Raw genomic sequence first — 27,694 nt, 5'->3', positions numbered from 1 at the left:
TTAATGCAGGTGGGGGATGAAGAACAAGCACTATAACTACATACTGAGAGTGTTTTTAGTGACCTGCGCTGTCACTGCAAAAACAAAAAAGAAACAATCATGTTTCGTGATGAAAAGTGACTGCAGGGTTGACAGAGGTTTTACAACCCTGTCCGTCAAGGGAGAAAGTCTAATGCCCCCACTGATAGGGGTATCTGTAACATACAAACCCTTTGCTTAAATTTTCTAAAATACGGCTGGTTCTGTGATGTTGGCGCTTCAAATCTGATGCCTGCACGCGCCAATGAAGCATCAATTATCGCTTTCAGTGTGTTTGGGCATTGAATGTTGTTTTTACCCAAGCAGACAGACAAGAACTTTACCTTAGTAAAATGGCTGAAAATTGGTACATTTGTTTATTTAATTGAGAAGCTTTCTGATCAAAAAATATGTAAACATGACTACAAATCTGACCAGATATCCAATGTCAACCTCTGGTACGTAACTCTTCACCCAGCCCTTACCTTCCTCGGTCTGTGGTGGTGATGTTTGTCTTGCAGTGGAGAGCTTGAGCGCCCCCTGGCATGACTGAAGGAGCTACTTGTATTTTCACTGGACCGCAACTTCTTCTGCTGTAAAAACCAAAGAAAAAAGCGAGCATTGTCTCAAGACCAAATAAAAACTTAAAAGCTGTGGGGCATTTTATTTGCAAAAAAAAAAAAAATGCCTAAAGGTGCAATCAAAACCATAACCAAAGCTCATTTTCACGATGTGCGCCTTTAGATAGGCAGGAGCATTTGAGCTTATTGTGTTGGTGCTTGATTAAGACAGCCCTTTGAGACTTCTGGATAGCTCATTGCTATTTTCCTAACCGACAACCGAGCCGAACAGAGCTTCGTAGGTGGGATTAAGAATGGGGCCGTCGTCTTCCTGTGCCAGAGCCACAAAAATGTCATCAAGCATGGAGGAAATCGACGCAGCTATACAGCCTATTTTATGTAAAATTAAAGCAACAACAACGCTTACTGTTAATTGGCAGAGTTTACACTTCACAGTGTATTTAAGGGACGATTCCAGGTTATCTCTGATGTTTGTAGCTGCTACCATATTCATCAACTCTTTCATTTTGTGATGCTTTGTGCAAGGATATTGGTTTGCAGCCTCGAGACTGTCGTCCATCTTACCATTTTGTTGTAGTGGTGCTTGCAGTAGCCACAATATTTTACGTTGTCAGCTTCTGGGCCTTCCTCCTCACACAGCAGACCTGCCATCTGAGCACTGAACACAGGGTGTCACGGGGTCAGTGGGGGGAGGAAACAGCAGAGCGCACACACACACACACACACACACACACACACACACACACACACACATTTGGATCAAATATCAAATGTCTGCACACACAAATCTGTGCGGTACAATCTTCCATGGTTTAATTTTAGGGTTGAGTTGTCAATTTCTGCATTGTGATGGGAATCAGTTGCAGCTTACACAAAATTAGTAGTGCAGACACAGTGAAACAAATATAGCTATGGGAAACGCGTCCCAAAAATCACGTCTTGGTAATGGCCCACTGTCCTGCTGGGAGTATTTTGTAGTAATCATTTTAAATACAGCTCATTTGTCAATTGTACGTTCATAAGTCAATGTTACTGATAACAATCCATTTCTGAAAGTATTCCTGCAAGATCTTTTTCCCAACAATCAAGATCTTTATCTCTCACACACACACACACACACACACACACACACACACACACACACACACACACAGACTTACCAGGTGACATGGAAAGCTTGTCTGCAGCCCTGTCTGTTGCAGGTCATGCAGGCTCCGCAGGCAGCCTTGCTCTCCCTCCCGTGGTCCTCACAGATATAACAGGTCTGGTGAAGCAGCAAAGATGGAGAGAACAGAGACATATTAGTTATTAGTGTTATTAACAGGTGCTACGTTGCCCTGTAGAAGTTCACACAAAGCCCCTTGCTGTTGTCAAAAAAATGCAGATTCATGTGAGTAACGTCTCGAAGCACTAACGTAACCAGGGCAAACTCGTACATTCATGTTATTTGGCTATTACAGTGAAGTGCACCACTGTGATTGCAGTGCAGGAGAGTTAAACACTCTTTGATTTAAGCGGAGCCGCAGCTACACTGTAAAAGACAACAGATGGGGTTTTCAAACAGAATGCAGTTTGCTCCGTGCTTGCTGCTTTCTACAGCAAAACTGTTGACCAGATGTTTGGGAATGTTGTGAAAAAAGCTGACAATGAAGAGCTTGTGTTTTTTCAACAGAGAGCTTTTACTTTGAAATGTTTTTTATTTTTTATCATAATGCTACTTAAATCTAAAATGCATTTCCTTTTCTTGTCACCTACATTCCTTATAATTTTTATAGAATAGGTGTAGAATGGTTTCATGATATACTGCGGGGCACTTGCATTGAAATCCATGATGGATTTGCAGCCAAGATTCTGGAAATAATTGATTTTTAGAGCTCAAGGCTATAATCCTTGCATCCTGCGGGACAGCAGCATTAGTCTTAACTGACATGTAAATGTGCACACATGTCCACAGAATACATGTACGCATACACATGTGCGCGCATCCGCGCACACAAACACACACAGACAAACAAACGCATGCACGCACACACAGAGCTTTTGTACTTGTTGCTCAGCTTTTCCCCAGTGAGCGGGGCTGAGTGGTGGGGGGTAGAAGAGGCCTAGCAACAGGTGCGGGACAAAGGAACAGCAGGCTCTTTACCTTTTTGCTTCAGCCCTCTCCGTTTTGCCTTTTCTCTCTCCTTTCCTCTGTCTTCCTCCACTCATCACATCCTACTCTGCTCGCCTATGTAATGAAAGGCCGGAGACATAGCTACACCAAGCGTGTAAAAGGAAGAGTGGCTTCTCAAGTTTTCACTGTCCATTGTAACGCCGTCTAGGAATGCAGGCAGCAAAATCTGGATGAATGGCTCTGACGGGGAAAGCTGCATGCAATTTACTGTAGCTGACAGTAATATGAAACCAGGCACTCAAACACTCACGTGTACATTTATATGCAGGCGCGCGCACCACACACACACACACACACACACACACACCTAATGAGTCCATGAGTCAGATATTGGTTTCTCTGTACTGTGCATTGCTTTAAGAAGGCCTGCTCTGGTGCATGCGGCCGACCACACAGACACCGTAGGAAAGGTAAATGGATAGTTACCAGACAGCAGATGTATGATAAAGCTATAACAGCCTGAAAACTAGTTTGTGGTTAATCGGTTTGCTTTAAAAAGGGGAGAGAAAAAAAACAAGACATTAGCAGAATAATTCAGAAGCTCTTCTGAATGTAAAAGCACGACTGTATACACGATGGATATGTTCAGTTCCCTTACTCTGCATATTATCTACTACTTCTGTATTGTGTCAGTCAGTATGCAGCACGTAACTGTTTCACATGTCAACATATCAATAACCAGGGTTTATTTATTATACATGGACAGACTTAAAGAACCTTCCCTGTTGGATATTATCAATTTATGATGCTTTATACTACCTAACTAATGATTCTTGTCATTATCTTTTTTTTTTATTTCATTAAAAGAAAGCCCATAGTTATGTCTGACCAACACACCATAACCCAATTTGAATGCTACAAAAACCAGGAAGTGCAGCAAATTCAGGAAGCTGTAACTGAAGAAGCTGCTACAAGTGACAAGTACAAGTTTGGCATTTTGCATATGTAATCGACTTTAAACATATCACTTCAGCACAATTTAGTACATTACAATGTGCATTTTGTGATGAACTGTGGTACGTGTAGTTTTTTTGTTGTTCCCTCGACCCGCCTCATCTATTTCTACCTAAGCTGGAAATCTCCCACGTTTCCCAGAATGACTTTTACCAACCTCCAGAGAGCAGGCATGACCTCGACACATTCAGCTCTGGGTTTGTACGGTCGGTGTAGGCGGAGAGAGCGATGGCCATGTGGAGCAAAATGTTGGCGTTTTTTTCCCGTTATGGGAGAAACAAGAGTTGTGCCGTTTCCCAGATGTCTTGAGTTGAGAATCATTGTTTGCTGAAGCTACTGTTGTTGGTGGAGAAATCACTATGTTTTTTTCTTTTTCTTGTATGATTTCTCTGTGGGATTGTTGACACTAATGGAGTGTGTTTTCTAAAACAAAGGCCCCGCTCTATTTTTTGAGGGACTGACACCAAAACTGTTTTCAGTTATAGTTCCAATTAAACTTTCAAGTGGAGAATTTACAACTGTAAAGCTTTATTGTAATTACTTTGGAGTTAGTTGTGTGAGACCAATGGGGCTGGGCACCTCACAGTTTGAATACAAGTGCTAATCTAATACCTGAATTTGAGTACAGCTACCAAAACTATACGTTTTCCTATATCTTACTTCTGCTCTACAAACTAGAAGGGCACGCGGAGAGCACAGACCTCCGCCAAGGCATGCCCTATCTCACAATGTTAATGCAGTGGGATTTTTTCGCAGTCTGGAAGTAATTTTTCCAATTATTCCGACACCACATGAATGCGGCACAAACGGCCTATCTCGCGATGTTAACCAAAGTGAACAGTAATTTGTGTACCAGGATAATTCATGGTAGAATACCTGGCGGTGTTGCCCTGCTATGGCATAAAAAATATGATCAGCTGGTTAATGTGGTTAGACTAGGTGTTGATTGGGCCATAGGAATTGAGTTTAATTGTGGTAATAAAAACTTCATTATCTTAAACATATATACGCCCTATGAGTGTTCTCAAAATGAAGATGAATACCTTAATAGATTGGCTTGTGTTATGTCTTTCATTCAAGATAATGCTTCCACGTGCTTCTTTATTGTGGGTGATATGAATGCAGATGTTTCCAATGGCAGCTCTTTATTTGCCAAACATTTAATGCAGTTCTGTTCTGATAATGGTCTAATTCTCTCTAGCAAAGTGCTCTTGCCTGATAGTAGCTACACTTACATCAGTGAGGCATGGCACACAACTTCATGGCTAGATCACTGTATTTGCACGGCTGATGCTCACGATTCTTTAGAAGCCATGAGAATTAATTATGAATTTGCCACTACTGATCATGTGCCTTTTTCTTTATCTGTAAATCTAGGCAATATACCTACTCTTGTGTCTGTAGATAACAACATATGTGTGGGGAAAATAGATTGGTCTAACCTGACTGAGGAGGATCTTAAAGAATACTATATTCAGTCTGACATCTTGTTGAGTAACATTGCATTACCAAAAGATTCCACTGCATGCTGTGATATTAATTGTAAGAACCCTCAACATGGTACTGAGCTGTGCTCCCTGTATGAGAATATTGTGAAGTCCCTCCTTGTTTCGAGCAGGCCCCTGGATAAGACACACAGATTGTACAAAGTCAGGCCAGGCTGGAATGACTATGTGGAATAGATACATGCTGAGAACAAGAAGGGCCTTCAAAGCACGGGTTGAGTCAGGCAGGCATAAACATGGTCCCTTATTTGATTATAAGAAACATGCAAATGCTAAATTTAAATATGCTCTACGTTCCATTAAGAGGAATGAAAATACAATGAGGTCTGACTCTCACTCAGAGAAAATTACTCAGTTGTGGCAGAAACATTATTATGAGCTGTTTAATTGTGTTAAAAGTAACTCATTTATAGTGGGTAACATTGATAATAATGAAGATGTGACTGTTTTCCCTCAAGAAATAAATGATGCAATTATGATGCTAAAAGATAATAAGGCATGTGGTATGGATAAGATATCTGCGGAGCACTTAAAATTTGCGAGTAGAAAACTCTGTCCACTAATTGCTATTTGTTTTACTGGGTTGTTTGCCCATGGTATTTTACCTGATTCTATTTTACCTGTCACATTAGTGCCTATCATCAAAGATAAAGCTGGCAAAATGAAGAGCTTGGATAATTACCGGCCTATAGCTCTGGCCAGTATTTTATCCAAGGTCTTGGAGAGGATTATACTGAATAGGCTGGAACAGCTGGTCCTGACCTCTGACAACCAGTTTGGCTTCAAATCTAAACATGGCACAGATATGTGTATATTTGCCTTAAAGGAGGTCCTAGATTTGTATAACAGGCATAATTCCACAAATTGTATGTGTTTTATTGATGCCTCTAAAGCCTTTGATCATGTAAATCATGAGAAGCTTTTCTACAAAATGCACAACAGAGGGGCTCCCAAATATCTAGTGAGAATCTTGGCTTTTTGGTATGCTCATCAGTCAATGTATGTGGAATGAGGTAACTTGACGTCTGCCCCATTCAATGTAAGCAATGGAGTTAGGCAGGGAAGCATTTTATCTCCCTTTATTTTTAATATTTATATGGATGATCTATCAAAGCTGCTAAATAACTGTGGAACAGTCTGTATGGTTGGGAACACCATTATCAACCACCTGATGTACGCAGATGATCTGGTGATTCTTTGTCCATATAGTGCTGGCCTTCAACAGTTACTAAGGGTCTGCTCCCAATATGGCTCAGACTTTGACATTAAGTACAATTCTAAGAAGAGTAATATTGTGATTACTAGAAGCAGGGAGGACAAAAACTGTCATTTCCTGCTTTCTCTCTGTTTGGTACTGTCCTTAAAGTGTGTGATGAGGTCAAATACTTACGGCACTATATAACTGATGACCTGTCTGATGATAGGGACATTCATAGACAGTACTGTATGATGTATGCACAAGCTAATATGCTGAATCTCAAATTTAGTATGGGTTCATTGTCTGTGAAGACCACACTTTTTAAAGCTTTTTGCACCCCAATGTATACTGCCCACTTGCTATAAAAAAAAAGCAGTGCACCAGCTGCATTAAGTACTGCAGTGCATCTCCTCCTCATGTACTGCACCAGACTGGCCAGTTCCTGCGGTTGTTGTTGCCATCCTGTACCTGTCCCGCAGGTGTGATATTCCGATGTACTGATCCTATGCTGGTGTTGTTACACGTGGTCTGCCACTGTGAGGACAATCAGCTGTGCTTCCCGTCTCCCTGTAGCGCTGTCTTAGGTGTCTCACAGTAGGGACATTGCAATGTATTGCCTTGGCCACATCTGCTGTCCTCATGCCTCCTTGCACCACGCCTAAGGCACGTTCACGCAGATTAGCAGGGACCCAGGGCGTCTTTCTTTTGGTGTTTTTCAGAGTCAGTAGAAAGGTCTCTTTACTTTCCTAATTTTCTCATAACTGTGACCTTAATTGCCTGCCGCCTGCAAGCTGTTACTGTCTATTCGACCGTTCAACAGGTGCACGTTCATTAATTGTTTATGGTTCATTGAACAAGCATGGAAAACACGGTTTAAACCCTTTACAATAAAGATCTCTAAAGGTATTTGCATTTTTTACAAAAGTATCGTTAAAATACAGTGTCCTGAAAAAGGGGCGTTTCTTTTTCTGCTGAGTTTATGAATCTGACCAATTATTTGGTGCAATTCTTGATATGTGACATCTCTCTGATAAAGGATGTTTTTATGTGCTGTCTCAGCCACTCGAGGAAACGACGCTTTTCAGATCAGCAGTCATGCCAATACCATTCCCCTACAGAAATACTGAAAATAAACATACTTTGTATCCTTAATTTAGGTGTTGAGACAGAGGACAGCACAGAGATGAAGTCCTGTAGACTAGTTGTTGCCAACCTTTTTGGTCCGAGGTACCCCAACAGCTCTGTCAGATAAACTCACGTAGCCCTTCATTGATACCCAATGTATGTTCCAAATGTATAACACTATTCATTATATAAAAGTGGATATCGTTCATTTTCTTATACACCTGAACTAGTGCTGAACGATTAATCGTTTCCAATCGAAATCTCGATTTCAAAGAATGTGATTAGCTGATGGTAGAAGGTGCAATATGTAGATGCTGCTGTTGAACTGAGGCATATCAGAGACTTCAGTTTACAGGAAAGTACTGATATGTTTTTTTATTGGAACTTTAGCCTTGGTGATAAATGTGTGTTTGACTGGCCAAAGTTCCACGCTTATTAAAAGAAAAACACTTATTGCTGGAAACTCATATCTATGTTCTCATCTTTGCGTAAGAATATAGAGCAGTTTTGATGGTGTCTCATGTTATAATGCTCCATGACATGTTTTATCTGTTACACAGTGAAAATTAAACTTAAGCTAAACTTTTTTTTTTTAAAGAATCGCAAATTGAATCGTAATCGCAATATCTGGCAGAAAAATCACAATTCCATTTTTTCCTTATATCGTTGAGCCCTAAACTGAACTATCCATATTAAGATTGGTCTGGGCGCCCCCCCCCCAAGCTTACCAGGTAGCTGGTACGGGGGTACCATTAGGGCTGATTCCTTACTGCACCAAGGTTCGAGTCCGGCCCAGGGCCCTTTGCTGCAGGTCTCTCTCTCTCTCTATGTAAATTACATTCTAAAAAACTATGAGGTTGGTTTGTTCAGCATTAATCATACTACTACTACTACTACTACTACTAATAATAATAGGCTACTACTACTTGGAGCAGGGCTCGACATTAAGGCTTGTCCGGGACAAGTGGATTTTTTGTAGGGCAAGTGGAAGAGAAATTTACTTGCCCCATTGGACAAGTTAAAACTCAAACAAAATAAAATGCCATGTTACTTCACGTTATGTGCCACTCATTACGTCTATGTTACCGATTTGAAACAAATACATTTTTTTCCCCCACAATCCGGGGCAGCGGACCCAGCGGCAGCAGGTCAGCGGGCCACTAACGTTAGACCCAGCCCGCTGTTCAGCTCATTCTCTGTAAGCGATGCAGCATGAAAGCACGGCGAGCCAGCCGGTGTTAGTTAGCTAACGTTACCTTGCTAACTCCGCTTTAACGTTACCCCCTCGCCACATCGTTCACATACAATGAGCCGAATACAGATGTCACCCGTGGCGATAGCAGTGTGCTTTGTGTGGATGAAGCATGAAGTTAATTTGACTCATTTAGCGGCTGGCTCTCTGCCTCGTAACGTTAGTACTCCACTGCTCGTTTGTCCGTCAGTTATTGTAAAAAAATAAATAAATCAGCTCCGCGACTTGCCGGATTAAATATTAGCTAATAATCAACTGTAAAGTAGCTACACCTTTTAAAGGATCCCTTGGTAAATCTGTCTCTGCCGGCTAGAAAGTGAAATTGTATAAAAAAACAATAAAAAAAAAAAAAAACAATAGTTAACACCAACATTTACTGTCAAAAAATCCATTGTTATGTCTACAAAATGATTTTAGATATAGTATAAGTTCAAGTTCAAGTCACCACTACCTCTGGTCAAAATATTGACTTAGTATCTCAATATATTGACTCAATATCTCAGAATATAAACTAAGAATCTCAAAGTAATGAGAAAATTTAAAATATTGACTTAGAATCTCAATATATTGGCTTATCTCAAAATATTGACTTAGGATCTCAAAATATTGGCTCAGTATCTCAATATATTGACTTAGTAACTCAGAATATTGACTAAGAATCTCAAAGCAATGAGAACATTTAAAATATTGATTTACAATCTCAATTTATTGACTCAATATCTCAATATATTGACTTAATATCTCAATATTGACTTAGTATCTCAATATATTGACTTAATATCTCAATATTGACTTAATATCTCAATATTGACTTAGTATCTCAATATATTGACTTAATATCTCAATATTGACTTAGTATCAATATATTGACTTAATATCGCAATATTGACTTAGTATCTCAATATATTGACTGGGAATCTGAAAGTAATGACAAACTTTAAAATATTGACTTAGAATCTCAATATATTAACTTCTGCACACTGGCGTGCAAAGTATTACTTTGTATTATGGAGTCTGGAGATCCTTTTTTCTTGTTGAATGGGAAATCTATTCTCGGGACACTATTCTTGGGACACGTTGTTTCTACTATTTCAACTGAATTTTATTAATGTTCACAGAGTTTGGATGCTGTCAACGGTTTGTTCGAATTCTGCATTAGCAAAACACAAAAAAATGTATAAAATGATAAATCTTTACCCGGACAAGTGACTTCTGTGCATGGACAAGTGAAACGTAAATGTACTTGTCCAAAGGACAAGTGCCTCAAAAAGTTAATGTCAAGCCCTGTTGGAGTGAAGCTGAATGTTTCAACCATTTATCTTAAACTATTTTAACAATTGCTAATCATTTGAACTGTATAGTCCTTTTATTTCAACCATTTATTCATTACTTTTAGCTACCTGTTGAAACTCCTGTGCTAACTAGTCGTTACCCAGTCTTACACACCTGCATTATGTAGTGTTCAGGTGGTACAGTTGACTTAATGTTAATATGTGAATATATTCTTTTAATCAAATCAGAATATATATATATTTTTTCAAATTAGTTAAATTACTGTACGATCTTTCCACTTAACCCCTGGCTGGGAATCACTGCTGTAGACTAACAATTGTTCCTTTCTCTATGTTTTTACATGTTTCTCTCCGTCAACAGTGTGTGTATCAGTACCTTGATGTATCGCTCATGTGGGACGTACTGCAGGATGATAGGCTCCATGGTGAGAACGTTGGCAAACTGCACCTCAGGGATGTAGAGCGCACACACAACGTGGGCCCAGCCTGACGGAGAGAAGATCAACGACATGATAAGGATCCTTATTTAAGGCAATTGGGGGGGGGCTGTGTAACTCAGGGAAACAGTAGGAGAGTGAGATGGACAGAGGCCAGGGTGAGATTTACCTCCGCTGTCTGTCCTTTTGAGGGCACCATCTTTGTGGGGACATAGCTCACACCTCTGAGGAAGGACAGGAAAGAGCAGAGCTTGTTGTGAGCGTGGCATTAATCATAAACGGGTAAAGCAGGATGTGTCATGTTGTGTGTTGGAATACTCACCACGCGTGCCGCCCTCTCCTGTGATTCACACTTCCGACAGAACCACGGACCGGTAGGAACCTGGACAATGCCATAACATGCTGGGACACACACACACACACACACACACACACACACACACACACACACACACGTTAATGATACTATTTTTGAAACATTGTCGTCAGCATTTTCCAACACAGTAATGTTAAGTGCTGCTGTCATCTTGGTCAGATATTTGTAAAAAAAAAAAAAAAAAAAAAGGGGAAGGCATTTTCAATCCACGTTATAGCACTTTCGACTACTTTAGGGAACAAAGTCATCTCTACTTCAACAAATTAACCTGCAGATGAGGGCAGAGTGAAGTCAGCCAGGCATAAATCTACCACAGCCTCCAAGAGTTGGTCCAACAATTAGTCACAGGGCTGATTTCTCCTCAGAAATATGATTATGTGAGTTAACTGCTACTCTTGTTGTCTTAATAAAGCAACAAAGCAAGTGGACACAAGGTAACATAGTGTCGAAACCGGCGGGCCTCGCCGGGGCTGTTTTGTCGCAAAAACACGCCTCTTGCAGTATATCGTGAATCCAACCGGGCCAGACAACCAAACACACACGCGCGCGCGCGCACACACATACAAACGGACCTAAAGTGCCATCAAGGCGCCATCCAGGCTCAGTGTCACTCTGCTTGGCCCTGTGTGTTTAATCATGTGTGCTGATAGGAAACAACAAACAGCACGCCTACCTACCCCTCCCACACACACACACTCTCAAACACGCACGTAGACAGCGACAGACCTACCTAGACATCTACCGACCTACCAGCACCTCTGGCCGCCTCCAGCCGCCGGCTCGGCCGCCACAGCTGCCCGGTAATTACACGCTAACAGCGGCTAATGTTACCTTGGTGAACGGCGACGCTGCAGCCGTGTCCATCACAGTAAACCAGAGGGTTCTCAGCCCAGCCTCGCTCGTCTGAACACACGCAGCAACCTCCAACCATTTCCCGCATGCTGCTCCCATAAGAAGAAATGTATTTCCCGTCCCCGGCAACGGCTCAGACCTCGCCCAGGCCTGTCAAGTGGTCGTCCCGCACTTTAACGCCGCACCGGGCATAGTCGTGGGCCGCTTTCGTCGCGCACTTTTAGCGCAGCGGAGAGACGAAATCTCGGCGTGGGGTTTGTGGTGCTGCTGCTACGTTTTTTTCCGTGATGTCCTCCCCGTCCCCATAGAACCGATGCAGTGCGCATGCTCAGACCTGCTCTTGTGGTTCGGAATAAGTCACAGCAAAGGTAGCAAGTTATTATTTTTTAACACGAAAACCTTTTTCACCGCCTGTTTTCAGACTAATAACATTATTTTTTTATTTATTATCAATGTGACAGTATTGTACCTTAAGGTCAATCATCTGTGGAATAGTGTTGAAAATTAGATAAGTAAAACATGTGGATCCATCAGTCAAAACCGCTGGCTGCACTCGGTTTCTCCATCAACTTTGTTTCAACAGCGCCATCTTCAGGATTTCTACAGAATAACGCGTCAACAATTACAAGCTATTTCACCATCCAATGTCCTGACCTGATATGAAAAACATCCAGTGTGAATGATACACCTGTGTGTATATTACTTAACATTTCACTTGACTTTATGATTTATTCAATTTTGGTGTAGGCTAAGTTAAAAATGACAGTCTGCATTTGTCTTTGTATTCTGTCTCTATTTGTAGACTAAAATCTCTCCAGTTGCAGCCAAAACAATACAACATTAAATAGATAAGAGCATGACATTCGAATTCCAGTTTGTCCCACTGACCCATACTGAGGTTTCATGACTCAAACTTTGAGTCCTTAGTTGCTCTCAGATTAGTGTACAGTGGGTTGTTGTTCCAGTTCGAAAAGGCTACATCAGCATGGATTTCATTTACATTTTTGGCTGTCAAGTTGATTCCTATAATTCAGTCAGCAGATGTCACCAGAAGCCTCTCATTTTGACTGGACTTGCGTCACTGTTGCTTTATGACTCCTGTCTCGACTGGTTGAGTAAACTGTCTGGCCGGCCGGTTTTTAAGGTGAAAATGTCTTCAGATACACACTCACACAGTTTGGGCAGAAGCAGGGCTTTCTAAAGGCTAGTCACATTCCCTTTGCCTTATATGGTTCTTTTATGTTCAGAGGTGATGTGTCAAAACATATTCTCTACGAGTCCTTAAACTGTTTTTTTTTTTGTTTTTTTTTTATCCTCCTACATTACCACAAACTACCCTGACTTCAATTTTAGCCTTAAACATTTGGCCTTTTACTCAACAAAATACTCAGAAGAAAAAGAGAAGCAGCCGCCTGTTTTTTTTTTTTATATATATGGATGACTGGGCTTTTTAATCTGATGTATGGACATGAAGCTGTCATGACAGTTTGCCTCACAAGTGTCACTTCTCTTCAAACCCCAAAAAGAGAAAAAGGGAACTGGCACTGATGGAGAGGCCAGATAGCGTGGCGGCAGCTGGATGAAGCCAACACCCTGTTCTGATCTGAAGGCAGCAAGGCATGACCGAGTCCCTTCGCTGACATGTAGGTGAAGTACGTCCACATGCGCGCACGCACGCACGCACGCACGCACGCACACACACACACACACACACACACACACACACGCAGACTTAGAGGCTAGTCAGAGCCCATTTTGTTGTGTTCACCTAAACTTCCCCAATACAATTAGAAGAAACCGATTTAGCTGTCAGCGGCGGTTCCTGAAGTTTGTCACATCAAAATTTCCCACAAACCCTTTTGAACCTAAATTCTAAATTCTGCCCTCACACAGATAAATACCCACATGTTGCGTTTTACTGGCAGGCATCATGTCTTACCATCTATTCTGTGGGTGAAGTGAGAGTTAGGTGGGAAGAGTGAAGCTATCGATTAAACCATTTTTACACATTTTCCTCATTGGTCTTTCTTCTATTTAAAGAAAGGGTATCTACATAAAGATATTCCTCATTTAGTTTGGGACCCCTGCACCATTTTTAAAGTGCCCCCAGTGGGTCCTAGAAACCATTATTGGGACCCACTGCTCTGGAGCGATACCGTGTTAAGGAAAACACATCGTTTCACTGTCCTGCAGTACCACACGTCCCCAGCAGATGGACGCTGGTGTGAAGGACACTTCTGATCCATTGACATTCATTTCCTCAGCATCTGGGGAAGAATCGATGATGTCTAAATCCTGTGATGAAATTAGGACTCAATCTCACAACAAGTGTCGTTTGCATTTACGCTCGCTTGATCATTTTCAGATCATACCAGTTTTAGATACTGCAGAGGCTCATGCTCTTTGTTGCTGGTTTAATGTAACATAACAGATTTAATATACTTTCAGAAAATCTTTAGGTGTTTTGACTGCACCACACATTTCATTTAGACCTACCTTGAATTACATTTATATCCCCAATTACTTCTAACACATATGTATATATACATATGTATATATATATATATGTATATATATATATATATATATATATATATATATATATATATACACTGTACACGTTCTTCTATTTCGTGTGACAAAAACATCTCAGCAAAACCCTGAGCCTTTCTAACTTGTGGGAGTGTATAATATTCAGGAGTGAGAAACCAACACATGGTGCAGAGCGAAGTGATGTCTTTTGAAGCCGTGAAATGCACTTCTCTCAAAACCACAGCCTAAAAGGAGACATGTGACCTTCTAGATAATAGTTTTTTTTTTTCTCGTGCAGTCTTGAATTGGCAAGTGTTTTTAAGAGAAGATAAACTTCTCTCAACAAGGTGCAGGTCTATGTGCGATGGAGGAAAAGAGAGGTTATCTTTTATTTTTACACCTTTACACAAATAGAAGAAAACCAACAGCAGATACACAACAAATGCATTCACTTTTGCTACTTTGTTGAACATTTGAATGTATATGTGGCATATTGGTTATATTGGTTAACAGTGGCTGCAGCAGGGATCATTAAGTACAAATGTATGTATGAAAAGGAAGTAGAATTCCTCCCCCATTAACACTTTACAGGCCATCTTTTCAGATGAGTATTCTATGACTAAGAACACTGATACCCGTCACACTCCTATAACGTCTCTCTCAATGTCTCTCTTTCTCACACACACACACACACACACACACACACACACACACACACACACACACACACACACACACACACACACACGCACGCACGCACAAAAGACAGACAGAGAGATAGCTGCTACTTCATGCTTTCATTTCTGATACTACCAGCTACTTATATGAGTAAATCTGTATGCTCATACAGTGTTAAATGTCTGAGCGTGTGTGTGTGTGTGTGTGTGTGTGTGTGTGTGTGTGTGTGTGCGCAAGCATGAATGAAAGCTACTTCAGTTCTAGGCGGTGCTCGCCACGGGCTATGTGGGAAGAGAACTCGTAACGGTCCCGACTGCGGTGGCCGCATACGTTGCACTCGAGCGGATCCCGGAAGCCGTGGCACCCCATGTGGATGGTGAACATGACATAGTCCAGGAAGATCACCCTGCAGTGGCCACAGGGGTACACCGGCCCGGGCAGCGCTCCGCCCTCCCCGTCGGCCCGCACCACCCGTAAAGCCTCCATTGCCGACAAGGGGATGGGCTGGGCTTGTGGGTGAGGGATGCCGTTCTGATGATTCAGCCCCCCCAGCAGGTGCCCTAAGCTGTACATGACAGGCTGCGACATCTGGGAGCCGTCAGTGTGGAACGAGTCCATGCCGAGGGGTGGCTGGGTGGCGTGAGGGGGGCACAGGAGCGGCATGCCCATCTTGTGGCCGTTAGTGAGGCCCATGGGGCTGATGTCGTTGCGGCTTAACTGGATGGGGTAGGGCCTGCGGGAGGGAGCTGGGTTGCTGTCTGGCCCTGTGAGGATGGCTTGTTGCTGATGGTGGGTGTCAGGCCCCGGGGAGCCTGGCGGAGGGTCCTTGACGTCACTTCCGTAGACCAGATCCCTGTTAAAGCTCAGGTCCAGGCAGACGCCGTTGTCGCCTAGACCGGCAGCACGAGAAGAAAGAGCACTCAAGACTCCGCAGGAAGACGTTTCACATACTTACATACATCCAACAGCATGGCCAGAGAAATACCACAGGCAGCAAGCAGCAGTAAGAACAGTTATTGCTTACAGATGGAAAAAAAGATCTAATAGAGGTCCTTACAGGACTCTAAGGGGTCCTTAGCATGCCAGGTTCACAGGACAGAAGAAGCTTTACAGCATCAGAGTATCCTGAGCCAGCAGTAGAGCTTTGAGCAATGAGAGGGCAGAGGGCTGAGAGGAAGCAGACAACGCAGACGAAGGCCTCTAGTGCAGCTGCACCATAGAAGAATAGACAGAGAGGCATCTGCTCACGTTTCTCGCCTCCCGCCTGTTTTCGCTCTCTCTCTCTCTCTCTCTGCGGTTGCAGACATTACTTCTCTTTTCCCCCTGTGGTTGTCATATTGAAAGATCTCACTTCATTTGTAAACTGGATAGAGAGATGTAGGAGTTTTTTTTTGTTGCCAATACGCCTCGTTTTGCTCGTTGATTGCGAAACTACAACCCAATGTTAGGGTTAACTAGAAAGGTGAGAGCCAACTATTGAAAATTGTGTGTGTGTGTGTGTGTGTGTGTGTGTGTGTGTGTGTGTGCACACGCGCCCCTAAAGTCAGCCATTTACTAACAGTCAGGCAAATTATCCGAGTTTGAATCAAAAGATACAAAGTGAGTTATTAAATTGAGAACTTGTGCATGTTTCTCTCTCATTTTTTTTTTTTTTTTTTTTTAAACATGTTTCCATTTATTTAACCATGCATGGTTACCAATACCCACCTATGACACATTTCTCGCAGATAATTTAGGACAGTGGTGACCACTCTGGTGTGTGTGCAGGTACTGTATGAGGCAGGTGGTCTGCCCTTAACTCCTGTTTGGCAAGAGATGAAGGCCAGCAAAGTCAGACAGACAGACAAACAAGTAGCTTAGACAGACAACTTGAAATCATCTACAAAACATGACTTTTGCATTATGTAAAACATAAATGCACAGCAAAAAGCACAAATGGTGTGAACATTTTTCAAACAGACAGCAGCGTAGTGTAAACAGGTGGACATATACAGATATAAAGATATCAAGTAGCAATTAAGTAGATAAACATATCAAACTAACGAGAAGCAGGCATTCATTATCGTTTGTATAAATCTAAAGTAATACAACAACCTGCTTTAAAATGACAACTCTCTTTGGTCTGCTTGAGGTCAGTGCCTCTACTCAGCCCCTTTGTGTCTGTGTTGGCGAGTTTGTGTCTGTGTTGCTCTTACCGGTGAACTTCTGTGGCATTGAGCTCTTCCGTTTGGCCACGTTGCTGGCGAGCCTGTCGAGCAGCAGAGCACGCTCAGTGCCCATCTGAGTCCTGGATGTCAGGCTGTCCTCTGCTTGACAGCAAGAGAGATTGAGAAAGTAATCGCAATAAAGGAAATGAAGATCTCTTTCTCGATCAAGCAGCACTGTATCACAAGTAAAAGGGAGTGCACTGAGCTGCAACTGTCCACCTATCAGGGCTTTTGAAGCTATAAAGTAAAGTAAAAAAAATCCTGCAAAACACACCAGCTGCTAGAAGCTGAGTCACTCCGAGAGGAATGAGTTATAAATTTGAGATCATTGACCTCACTTTCTGGTGGGTTTTTTACTTCACCAGTGCAGGAGAGGAGACCACAGGATGAGGATGTACTTCCTCACCACTACAGCACTATCAGGCATAAACTTACGACATTTGGTGACCACAGAAGCAGAGCATTGTCTGTGTGTTGCAACCGTGCAACTGTCCTGTCAGTATGTAAAATGGCTTCTTTTTTTTTTCTTTTTTTTTGGGGGGGGGGGGGGACGTTATAGACACAGAGGGTGTATGTTTTTTGTGTGTGCGTGTGCTGAGTGGCTGGGCTGCCCTAAATCATTTTGACTTCCCCTTTACCGCTGCAGCGGTCTTCAGACGCTGTGCCTCCACACCACAGCAGCCATAACCTATTTAGCTGTAATGATGGGGTAACAGCCATAAGCTCATTAACTTAACAAGGCTATAAAAACAGGATCTGTTAGCAATAACAGCTATAATTGTGCAAATGAGTTTATGTAGACTGCACACAGTGGTCTGATTATTAGCGGTTATATGTGCATGTGTGAAGTGTGTCTTTTGTGTGTCCTGTGAAGACATTTGTTGGAGTTTTCAAAGCCGTTGCTGATGAAGCGTGTGTCAGAGAGTAGCGCTGAGACGTGTGCGTGCTGTCTGCTCACCTCTCTCAGCGGGACCTTTGCTCTGAAGGTACACATGGCACCTCTCTCGGTGCTCTTCGAGGGAGCTGCGCTGCTTGTAGCTGCGACTGCAGTGGTTGCACTTAAACGGCTTCTCTACTGTGAGCAGGAGTTTCAGTGAATCAACACACACATTCAAAAACATCAACACCATTTAAAATGGAACAGCGAGCATTATTTCCTTAAGTACACGGTTTCATACAAAAGTGATGATGTGCACATTAGAGACGTTGCAGGGTGCCTGCAGGTAAAACACGTGAACTGAAAGTGAATGAGTAAGTTTCCAGTGGTAAATGAGTAAGATGTCATAATGGTGTGTGTGTGTGTGTGTGTGTGTGTGTGTGTGTGTGTGTGTGTGTGTGTGTGTGACCGTGTGACCGTGTGAGAGTGCCAGGCAGCTTGTTACTGGAAAGGCAATGCAGGTTCAGCAGACCTCAGATTCAAAAAGGAGTGAGAAGCCGACATGAAGCAGTGAGAAACCAACCAACGTGATACTGTACACAGGTGCATACAGTATCAGTGCATATCAGCTTCACATGTGAGCGAGTGAGCGAGTGTGTGGCTGGCTGGTACCAGAATGGGTGCGCAGGTGCCCGCTCAGAGCATCGCGTCGACGGCAGGCGTAGCTGCACATGGGGCATTTGAAAGGCTTCTCCCCAGAATGCAGTTTGATGTGGCGCAGCAGGTTTCCCTTCTGGGTGAAGGAGGCCCCGCACTGAGTGCAGTGGAAGGGCCTCTCACCTGAGGGAGTAAAAAAATAAATAAATATATATATAAAAACATTCCTGCATTTTAAAATGACATTCGCTTTTAACTTATTGATCGCACCAAATCAATTTTTGATTTTACGTGAAAGATCGATGATTGTTTAATGATCTGTTGCTGCAAATTTACTGGGCTGATTGGAATTGTTTGACTGTGGATTTACTGATTATTATTATTATTATTATTATTATTATTATTAAAGGTTTATTTAGATAGGGACAGATACAAAAAACATAGATAAGCTTAAACAGTCATCTGATGTATGCATCATAGTGTTGTCCCTAGTAGGGCTTTTGGTCAAAAATAAAAATACACATTAACATTATTAAAAATAAGATAGAGATGAAATAAAATGGGATAAAATGAAAAAGGAAAGAAAGTATACAGACAGAGCACAGTGTAAAAACTAAATATGAGAGCAATATTGTTCCTGAATTTTTTTTGTGAAGGTGGGCAAATGACATTCTACGGAAAGGGCTTCTACGATTGCCTTTTAACGCTGCTTGGGTGGTGGATCTGGTACCACTCTGCTGTCTTGTTATTGCTTTGCAAATGGGTGGGGGGAGCAGCGTTATTTAGGCATGTGGAGACCAACTTATCTAAATGCAGGGAGATGAAATTAGCAACAACACATTGATGTGGCGTTCACAACTTCAGAAGTGGACATTTTGTCATAGCTTCGATCATTCATTTAAAGATAAACTATATATACAGTGGGGCAAAAAAGTATTTAGTCAGCCACCAATTGTGCAAGTTCTCCCACTTACAAAGATGAGAGAGGCCTGTAATTTTCATCATAGGTACACGTGAGAAAAAAAAAAATCCAGAAAATCACATTGTAGGATTTTTAATGAATTTATTTACAAATTCCTCGGGAAAATAAGTATTTGGTCACCTACAAACACAGACCTGTAACTTCTTCTTTAAGAGGCTCCTCTGTCCTCCACTTGTTACCTGTATTAATGACACCTGTTTGAACTTGTTATCAGTATAAAAGACACCTGTCCACAACCTCAAACAGTCACACTCCAAACTCCACTATGGCCAAGACCAAAGAGCTGTTAAAGGACATCAGAAACAAAATTGTAGACCTGCACCAGGCTGGGAAGACTGAATCTGCAATAGGTAAGCAGCTTGGTGTGAAGAAATCAACTGTGGGAGTAATTATAAGAAAATGGAAGACATACAAGACCACTAATAATCTCCCTCGATCCGGGGCTCCGCGCAAGATCTCACCCCGTGGGGTCAAACAGGCTCAACGGTGAGCAAAAATCCCAGAACCACACGGGGGGGGGGGACCTAGTGAATGACCTGCAGAGAGCTGGGACCAAAGTAACAAAGGCTACCATCAGTAACACACTATGCCGCCAGGGAGTCAAATCCTGCAGTGCCAGACGTGTCCCCCTGCTTAAGCCAGTACATGTCCAGGCCCGTTTGGAGTTTGCTAGAGAGCATTTGGATGATCCAGAAGAGGATTGGGAGAGTGTCATATGGTCAGATGAAACCAAAATGGAACTTTTTGGTAAAAACTCAACTCGTCGTGTTTGGAGGGGAAAGAATGCTGAATTGCATCCAAAGAACACCATATCTACTGTGAAGCATGGGGGTGGAAACATCATGCTTTGGGGCTGTTTTTCTGCAAAGGGACCAGGATGACTGATCCGTGTAAAGGAAAGAATGAATGGGGCCATGTATCGTGAGATTTTGAGAGAAAACCTCCTTCCATCAGCAAGGGCATTGAAGATGAAACGTGGCTGGGTCTTTCAGCATGACAATGATCCCAAACACACCACCCGGGCAACGAAGGAGTGGCTTCATAAGAAGCATTTCAAGGTCCTGGAGTGGCCTAGCCAGTCTCCAGATCTCAACCCCATAGAAAATCTTTGGCGGGAGTTGAAAGTCCGTGTTACCCAGCGACAGCCCCAAAACATCACTGCTCTAGAGGAGATCTGCATGGAGGAATGGGCCAAAATACCAGCAACAGTGTGTGAAAACCTTGTGAAGACTTACAGAAAACGTTTGACCTCTGTCATTGCCAACAAAGGGTATATAACAAAGTATTTATAACTTTTGTTATTGACCAAATACTTATGATTAAAAATCCTACAATGTGATTTTCTGGATTTTCTTTTCTCATTTTGTCTCTCATAGTTGAAGTGTACCTATGATGAAAATTACAGGCCTCTCTCATCTTTTTAAGTGGGATAACTTACACAATTGGTGGCTGACTAAATACTTTTTTGCCCCACTGTATATATATATTTTTTTATAATTTACTTTAGTTGTCAACCCCTTTTCTTTCCCCTGGTATTACAGTGAATTGCAAAAGAAATAAGCAGAATCATTCACCATCTTTGAAAAGGGAACAAGGCAACATCCACTTTGATTGTCAGGAACCTAGAAGCAATGTTCTCACAACTCAAACCACACAAATGCCAAGCATATTGTGCACAAGTTCCCATGTTGAAAACACGGCCTAATGAGTTCCATCTGAAGGCGGCGTTATTCTACAAGTCAATTTTGTCAACGTTGTCTGTTCAAAGGTGGTGTGTGCAGATGTGGCTGACAACAACTCTAATTTTCTCCACAGTGACAAATATTACCACATGTGAATAGACGATGAGCTGACCATGACAGAAAATGTGTGCTTCATGTGCACCAGGTGAACATTATTTTCCAGAGAGTTGCTCTGCTCGAAGCATGTCTCATGTACATAAGTCAGCTATTGCATTATTCAGGGCAAAATAAGGGCTGTAGATGAGTTCACCTGCTAATCTATTCACAAATCGCTATGTTATTGCATGGTCTGCATACTTGAAAAACAATAGAGGATATTTCACAACTTCTTGTTGTCACTGTAGCACTGGTTAGGGCATGTGCATCATGTGTGATGAAGACTTGTGCGTCCTTAATCGTAGTTACTGGATCATAACATCTTGACCTAGTCAATACGAGGCGCCTGCTCCCAAAGCTATCAACAGAGTGAGGATTGCGCAACCGTGTTGTGTTTGAGGTGATGTGCTCAGGCTGTGTTCCTGTGCTTACCCGTGTGGCTGCGCTTGTGCACCAGCAGGACGTTGATGCTGACGCAGGACAGGCCACAGATGTCACAGTTGAGCTTGCCTGTCGCCTGGATGCGGGGGCCCCCGGCTCCAGGCACGTAGGTCCCTTCAGCACCGGGAGCGGCATCTGCGTGTGCGTCTGGCAGGGCCGCGCTGTCGTAACGCGAGTAGTCCGCCAGCGACAGGTCCTGTGGCTCGTTCAGGCCGTCTCCCTCCTCGTCACCCTCACCGTCCCTCTCCTCATCATCGTCCTCCTCTGTTCTCTCCCCATCAAATCCCTCCTCCGTCCCGTCCTCGCTGGCCCCCTCGGCTTCCTCTTTTAGTGCAATCTCTCTTTCTTTTTCAGCCTTGGGGTACGGCTCGCTGTCTTCCATCTCCTCTGCCTCGGTCTTTATCGCATCTACTGTAAGCAAGGAGGAAGCAAGGGAGAAGCAAAGAATACATTTGGAGTGACATGGATGTGATGTAAACACATATTTGTCTATATTTCTTCTGTTTCAGTATTTATTTTTTATTATTATTAATGTTCAATATCTTTTTATGTATGCACTAAATACCAAGGCAAATTCCACGCAAGTGTAACTTACTGTGGCAATAAAGGCTTTTCTGATTCTGATGAAATGCCTGAAAGGTGATTTTATAAAAAGCACCTATTTACAGAGATGGGACATATGGAGTAATGTATAGTACATATAAAACAGTTGATGTCTGTTCTCTCTTTCAAATAAGGCACTAAATTAGCTAAAAGAAACTCCACTCCAACCAGTCTGCGAGATGCTGTCACATCTTCACTTCTACATTTGTATTTATAGTTTGATATTAGTACTAGCACATCTCCAAAGTGTAGGGTAGCTTAATTTGGGCCGGTGTTTGGTGTCACACAGAGATTCAGAAGATGTGTGCTCGAGATAAGGGGGAAGGCATTTCCTCTGAATACACAGAAACTAGAACCAGGGCAGGTGAGAGACGCAGCAGGCGCCTCGCACAGATAACGCCAATTCCTCATCCTGCTTTTCAAAAGAGACTTCAGATTGATTGTTTATGGCCTGTATCACCGATGCTGAGAAGCTTTCCAAATCCAGCGTTAATCTGCACCACAGGTCCTCCTTAATTTCCCTCCATCAGCCAGCAGAGCACTTATTCTATGGTAGCTCATTTCTACCAAATGCAAGTTTTTCCTTGGCCATTTTCTCAGTGCTTGGTCAAAGTAGGTAAAACGTCCACAGAATCCACACCATACAGGATATACATTTCTCAACATCACAACCGTGGACCCAGGCCTGGTTTGCAAGGCCTCTCACCCAGCCAAACCCAGCGTACTCAGTTCCATCCAGAAACCACACTGTGGTCTTGACGGTGACTGGTGATGAGCTGAAGAGCAGCGCCTTGTATTGTGGAAACCGCTCAAAAGGTGCTATGGAAACTTTGCACACGCAGAAAGCCGAGAGGCCCGATATAGAGTCCAGGGTCTCAGAGCAGTGAACCGCAGGCTGCACAGCAGACGCAGAGCAGGGCTTTAGGAAGTGCACCCAATGGGGCAGATGGGTGGCAGTCAGAAATTAATTGGAGCGCTTGGGGCATGTTCATTTTCTTTTAAGTGACAAGTGAGAGACTAAGGCCTGGAGTCTAAGTAAACACATCTCCACACTCAATAACCCATAACATCTGACAATGTTAACATATCACATTACATAATCAAGATGTACAGGTCATCATACAACACATGGCACTGCAGTGAGGAACAAAAGCAGACTGGGGTTGTCCGGTTCCTGCTCTAACTCCATCCTAACCCTGTTGAAAGCAGGTGAAATCAAATTGGGACTATTATTTGCTAATTACGTTGCATTGAATGAAATCACATGATGAGCACCAGCGCAGGAGACACACTAAAAAGGTGCCTATAACTACACCGCAGGATAACTAGAGCAGCCAAGACCTCCATGATGCCTTTCCTTAGATGACAAATGGCTCTTACTTCAAGCACTGTCCTTTAAAAGGTGTCCCATCTTCTATTTTCACTATTACAATGGTGTGTATATATGTGTATGTGCACTGATTTGTGTTCAAAGGTGCTATACCAAAAAAGTTGTATTATTATATTACTTGCCCGTCATATGAAAAAAAACTCTCCTTGTTCCTATGGGTTGAGAAAATTCTACCACATTTTGGTATATGAAACTATTCAAACCCTTAGGATAAATAATATATAGATAGAAAAAGATTAGACAATTAGAACATTATTTTAGTTCCTTAGGCTCAGGGTTTGTAGCAGCGTCCCTCACACTTTTCCAACTGTTTGTGTACTGTAATGTCCGTGGACAAAAACAGTCATCGTAAGATGCTAGGCGGTGTGAGCTTGATGGCTAAATGCAAAGCGTAATGGAAAGATGTCAAGCGTGCACGTGTGTGTGTGTGTGTGTGTGTGTGTGTGTGTGTGTGTGTGTGTGTGTGTGTGTGTGTGTGTGTGTGTGTGTGTGTGTGGGGGGTGGTACGTACGTGGGTCCGTTACACTTTCAGCACACTGCATTCCATTCTCACTGAATGAGTTATCTTCCCTCTCTTCTTCCTCCTCCTGTGGCTTCGCGTCTGCGACATCACTACAGATGTCTGAAAAGTGACACATGGTGCATTTGCAAATATATTGTGTTACTTTTTGCTTCATTCGGAGAACTTCAAACTTCAAACAGTTCTCTCTCAGAAAAATGGAATATTAAAACCCCATTTACGAACAATTAATGTGCAGGAACACTTCTTCACGCAGGCACGTAGACAACTTATGGTCTGCTGCCGACTGCAGCGTGCATTAACCCCCTTCCACATATACAGCTTTAGCTTTCAATACTCTACAGTCTGGTGAGCTCAGGCAGTGCAGTAGGGCAGGATGGTGGCAGCAGTGGAGAAATTGTGTGCATGTACACTTTCACACTGAAGACAGGGAATTAGATACTCACCCATCCCGTTTCCCTCTGGGGCGGTAAATTCAGGATCTTTGTCTGTGTTCATGATGAAAAGATGTTCTGTGGAAAGGAATTACAATATTTGGTTAATGACATGACAGTTTGGATTCCAAATAAGTCTAATCAGGTCGGGCCACATTCCTCCTTATGGCGCTTTCACAACTAGATCTAGGCTTACAGAGCAATAACGAGAGAGAGAACACTTCGCACTTCAACACAATAAAAATAGCATTTGTTTTTTATTTGACACTAATATAACTTTTGTGAATGTTTTTGACACTATTAAAAGCCTCCCTTACTATTTCTACTAAGCATGTGAAGAAATAGAAGCAACACTTGCATCTCAATGTTCCTGTTGGTTGGACAGCATAAAAAGAAGTTTAGAAAAAAAAATGTGGGTAAAAGCCCACGGTTGATTGCTCGACCCTGTCACTACATTTAGCCTTATGAGAAAGAGATGATGTTCACTGCACATGCACTTCCTGCCAGGTCTGTACATAGGAGAGAAGTGTAAAAGCGCTTTCAAAGCCAACAGCCAGTGAGACTCCAACACTTGTAGCCAAAGTCTGAAAAGTGAGGAATATTAGGAAATAAAAAGCTGTGCACTTTTTCAAAAGCCACTTTGGAAACCATGTATCCGTTTTTATTAAACTAATACAAATTCCCCAGAGTATGAATGCTTTTACAATTTATTAAACAAATGCAACTGTATTAAGAATAGAAACTGTATTACTTTGAAACGTGTTCATCATTTAGAGAGCTGTAACTACTCTTACATCACATTCAGTGAGCAAAATACAGCAATAAAACTTTCTCACATGGTCAAAATGAAATTGAGAAGCACATGTCTACACGTTACAAATAATTCCAAGGTACTTTTTGGGTTTTAGAATTTGTTGGAAGATAACAGTAAGTTTGAGTAAAGATGAAATGATCTGACCTGCTTTTGGCTCAGCACCCGGAGGAGACTGCTCTCGCAGTAGGAGATTCCACACTCCGCCACTGGACTTTCTCTGAATATGGAATATACGCAACGTCACTACGGTAACTTTTTGGAGAGATCCCTTAAAGGAACAGGAAGTTATTTTTGAACAAGGTCGAGCAACAAAGACCAAAGCATGTTCACACAGCAGAGTAGCGACGCCAATGATTTAGATCACTCCTTTACGGTTTCCATGATCATAACATAAACTCACTAACCATAAACATGTAGAGTCTATAGCGCCATACGTTTAGGAGTGAAACAAAGACCTGATTATGGGTTCTATATCAATTCAGGCAGTCCACATGGTTCCTGACTTGTTTGCATTTAAGGAGCTATCACTCCATCTTGTGGCCAAACCAGAAAGCCACTTTTCATTCCAACTTTTCTCTGCCCAACCAATAAACTACTGTAAGTCTGTACACAATTTTAGAAACCATAAGCACTTGTACTGTAGCTCTTTGAATCCATTTTCAGTTATTTATTTGGGTTGCATGTCCAATTTTTAATGACATCTAGGTCTTGTTCCTGTTAAATTGAATGTACTTGAGTTGCTTTGGACAAAATCATCTGCCAAATAAGTGTAATGTAATAATATATTGTATAAAAGGTAAGTGTAATGTAATAATGTATTGTACAAAGAATTGTTTTTAATATAACCAGGCCCACATCTTAAACCTTTAGGCATTCAATTTAAGGGCAAAAAAATAACAACTCATAAACTCATAGCAAAAAATGGACTAAAAATGCTATCTGAGCTGTTGAGTATTGTATGCAGGGCTGGGTATCTTTCAAAAATGTTCGATACCGGTACAGATACCAATATCGTGACTTTGATACCGGTTCCTAAACGATACTTTTTTCAATCCCAATTTTGTAAAACAAAACAAAAATTACAACATTACACATTAAGGCACAAATCTTTTTAGTTATTTTTCAGCTCCTACTACGTGAGCCCTGTCTCTGTGGTAACGTAGATTTCTCCTGCCTGCCTCTAGTAGGTCTACGTGTAACGTTAGACAGCCAATCACAAACATTATTAGATCTTGGTAGAAGCATGCTGCGTGCTTATTGGCTCACTGACGCTGATGAGATTTACTCCCTAGGTTATTAAAATTGGGTATTGAATGACGAGGAATTTTTTGTTACTCGATACTTTAGAGGCAATTCGGTCGGTGCCTAAAAAGTATTGAATCCGGTACCCAGCCCTAATTGTATGATGGGGTGTGCTTGTCATTCCCCATCTGTCTTCCCCCTCATTTTCTGTCATCTCTCTCTAATACAGGCATAAAATCTCCTGAAGAAAAAAACTGGATAAAACATTTACACTAGGGCTGCACAATTGCAAAATCCAAATCTCAGAGGGGGGCGCAATATTTGTTAAAGGCAAAATATGTGTCAAACCATTCTGAATATGAATATTGTGGTGCTGCAGAGACGTCTCGGCCTACAAATCCTATCCTACAGATCATGGCAAAAATCACACTATAATCATTTAAAAGGTTTTATATTTTTCAATAAAAATGAGAATAATGATACAAAAATGATCATTCCCTCCAATATCGTCAATCATTTCGCAATCACAATGTCAGTCAAAAATAATCGCAATTTTATATATTCCTCATATTGTGCAGCCACAATTTACAAGGACATATCCATGGCAAGAACTGGAGAAAATGGACCAAATACATGGAAAGTGATGCCAACAGAAAGTGATGCCAACAAATATCTTGACTATCTGAGAATGACTAAGAAGGAATCTATTCGCATGC

At 42.1% G+C, this 27,694-nt stretch overlaps 2 protein-coding genes across 6 annotated transcripts in view; both read right to left on the bottom strand.

Moving 5' to 3' along the window:
• The window catches only part of LOC144527206 (protein AF-17-like), a 28,558-nt gene extending 16,470 nt beyond the window's left edge, over positions 1-12,088 (bottom strand). For both annotated transcript variants that reach the window (XM_078265142.1, XM_078265151.1), the window contains exons 1-7: positions 11,743-12,088; positions 10,858-10,937; positions 10,705-10,759; positions 10,475-10,584; positions 1,760-1,863; positions 1,164-1,257; positions 504-611 (exon numbers count right to left, since the gene is read on the bottom strand). In XM_078265142.1, the coding sequence (XP_078121268.1) occupies positions 504-611; positions 1,164-1,257; positions 1,760-1,863; positions 10,475-10,584; positions 10,705-10,759; positions 10,858-10,937; positions 11,743-11,851 (660 nt within the window). In that variant the 5' untranslated portion in view covers positions 11,852-12,088. The remainder of the gene's footprint in view (positions 1-503; positions 612-1,163; positions 1,258-1,759; positions 1,864-10,474; positions 10,585-10,704; positions 10,760-10,857; positions 10,938-11,742) is intronic.
• Positions 12,089-14,655: 2,567 nt separating this feature from the next.
• LOC144527221 (zinc finger protein Aiolos-like) lies at positions 14,656-26,164 on the bottom strand. Of its 4 annotated transcripts, none has more exons than XM_078265185.1 (9): positions 26,141-26,164; positions 25,881-25,953; positions 24,935-25,000; positions 24,480-24,590; positions 21,967-22,386; positions 18,730-18,897; positions 18,139-18,255; positions 17,169-17,279; positions 14,656-15,863 (listed from the first exon to the last, which is right to left on the bottom strand). In XM_078265185.1, exons 1-9 carry the CDS (start codon positions 26,147-26,149, stop codon positions 15,223-15,225), a joined length of 1,716 nt encoding a protein of 571 aa, XP_078121311.1. In that variant the 5' UTR covers positions 26,150-26,164; the 3' UTR covers positions 14,656-15,222. The 4 variants fall into 4 exon arrangements, with proteins under 4 accessions (XP_078121311.1, XP_078121318.1, XP_078121320.1 ...); XM_078265192.1 differs by having other exon boundaries at positions 21,967-22,383; XM_078265194.1 differs by lacking the exons at positions 25,881-25,953; positions 26,141-26,164 and adding an exon at positions 25,281-25,378.
• Between the last annotated feature and the right edge of the window lie 1,530 nt (positions 26,165-27,694).

This window comes from Sander vitreus, chromosome 2 (assembly GCF_031162955.1).
Source record: "Sander vitreus isolate 19-12246 chromosome 2, sanVit1, whole genome shotgun sequence".
NCBI lineage: Eukaryota > Metazoa > Chordata > Actinopteri > Perciformes > Percidae > Sander > Sander vitreus.
This window is presented reverse-complemented; position numbering and strand designations above follow the sequence as displayed.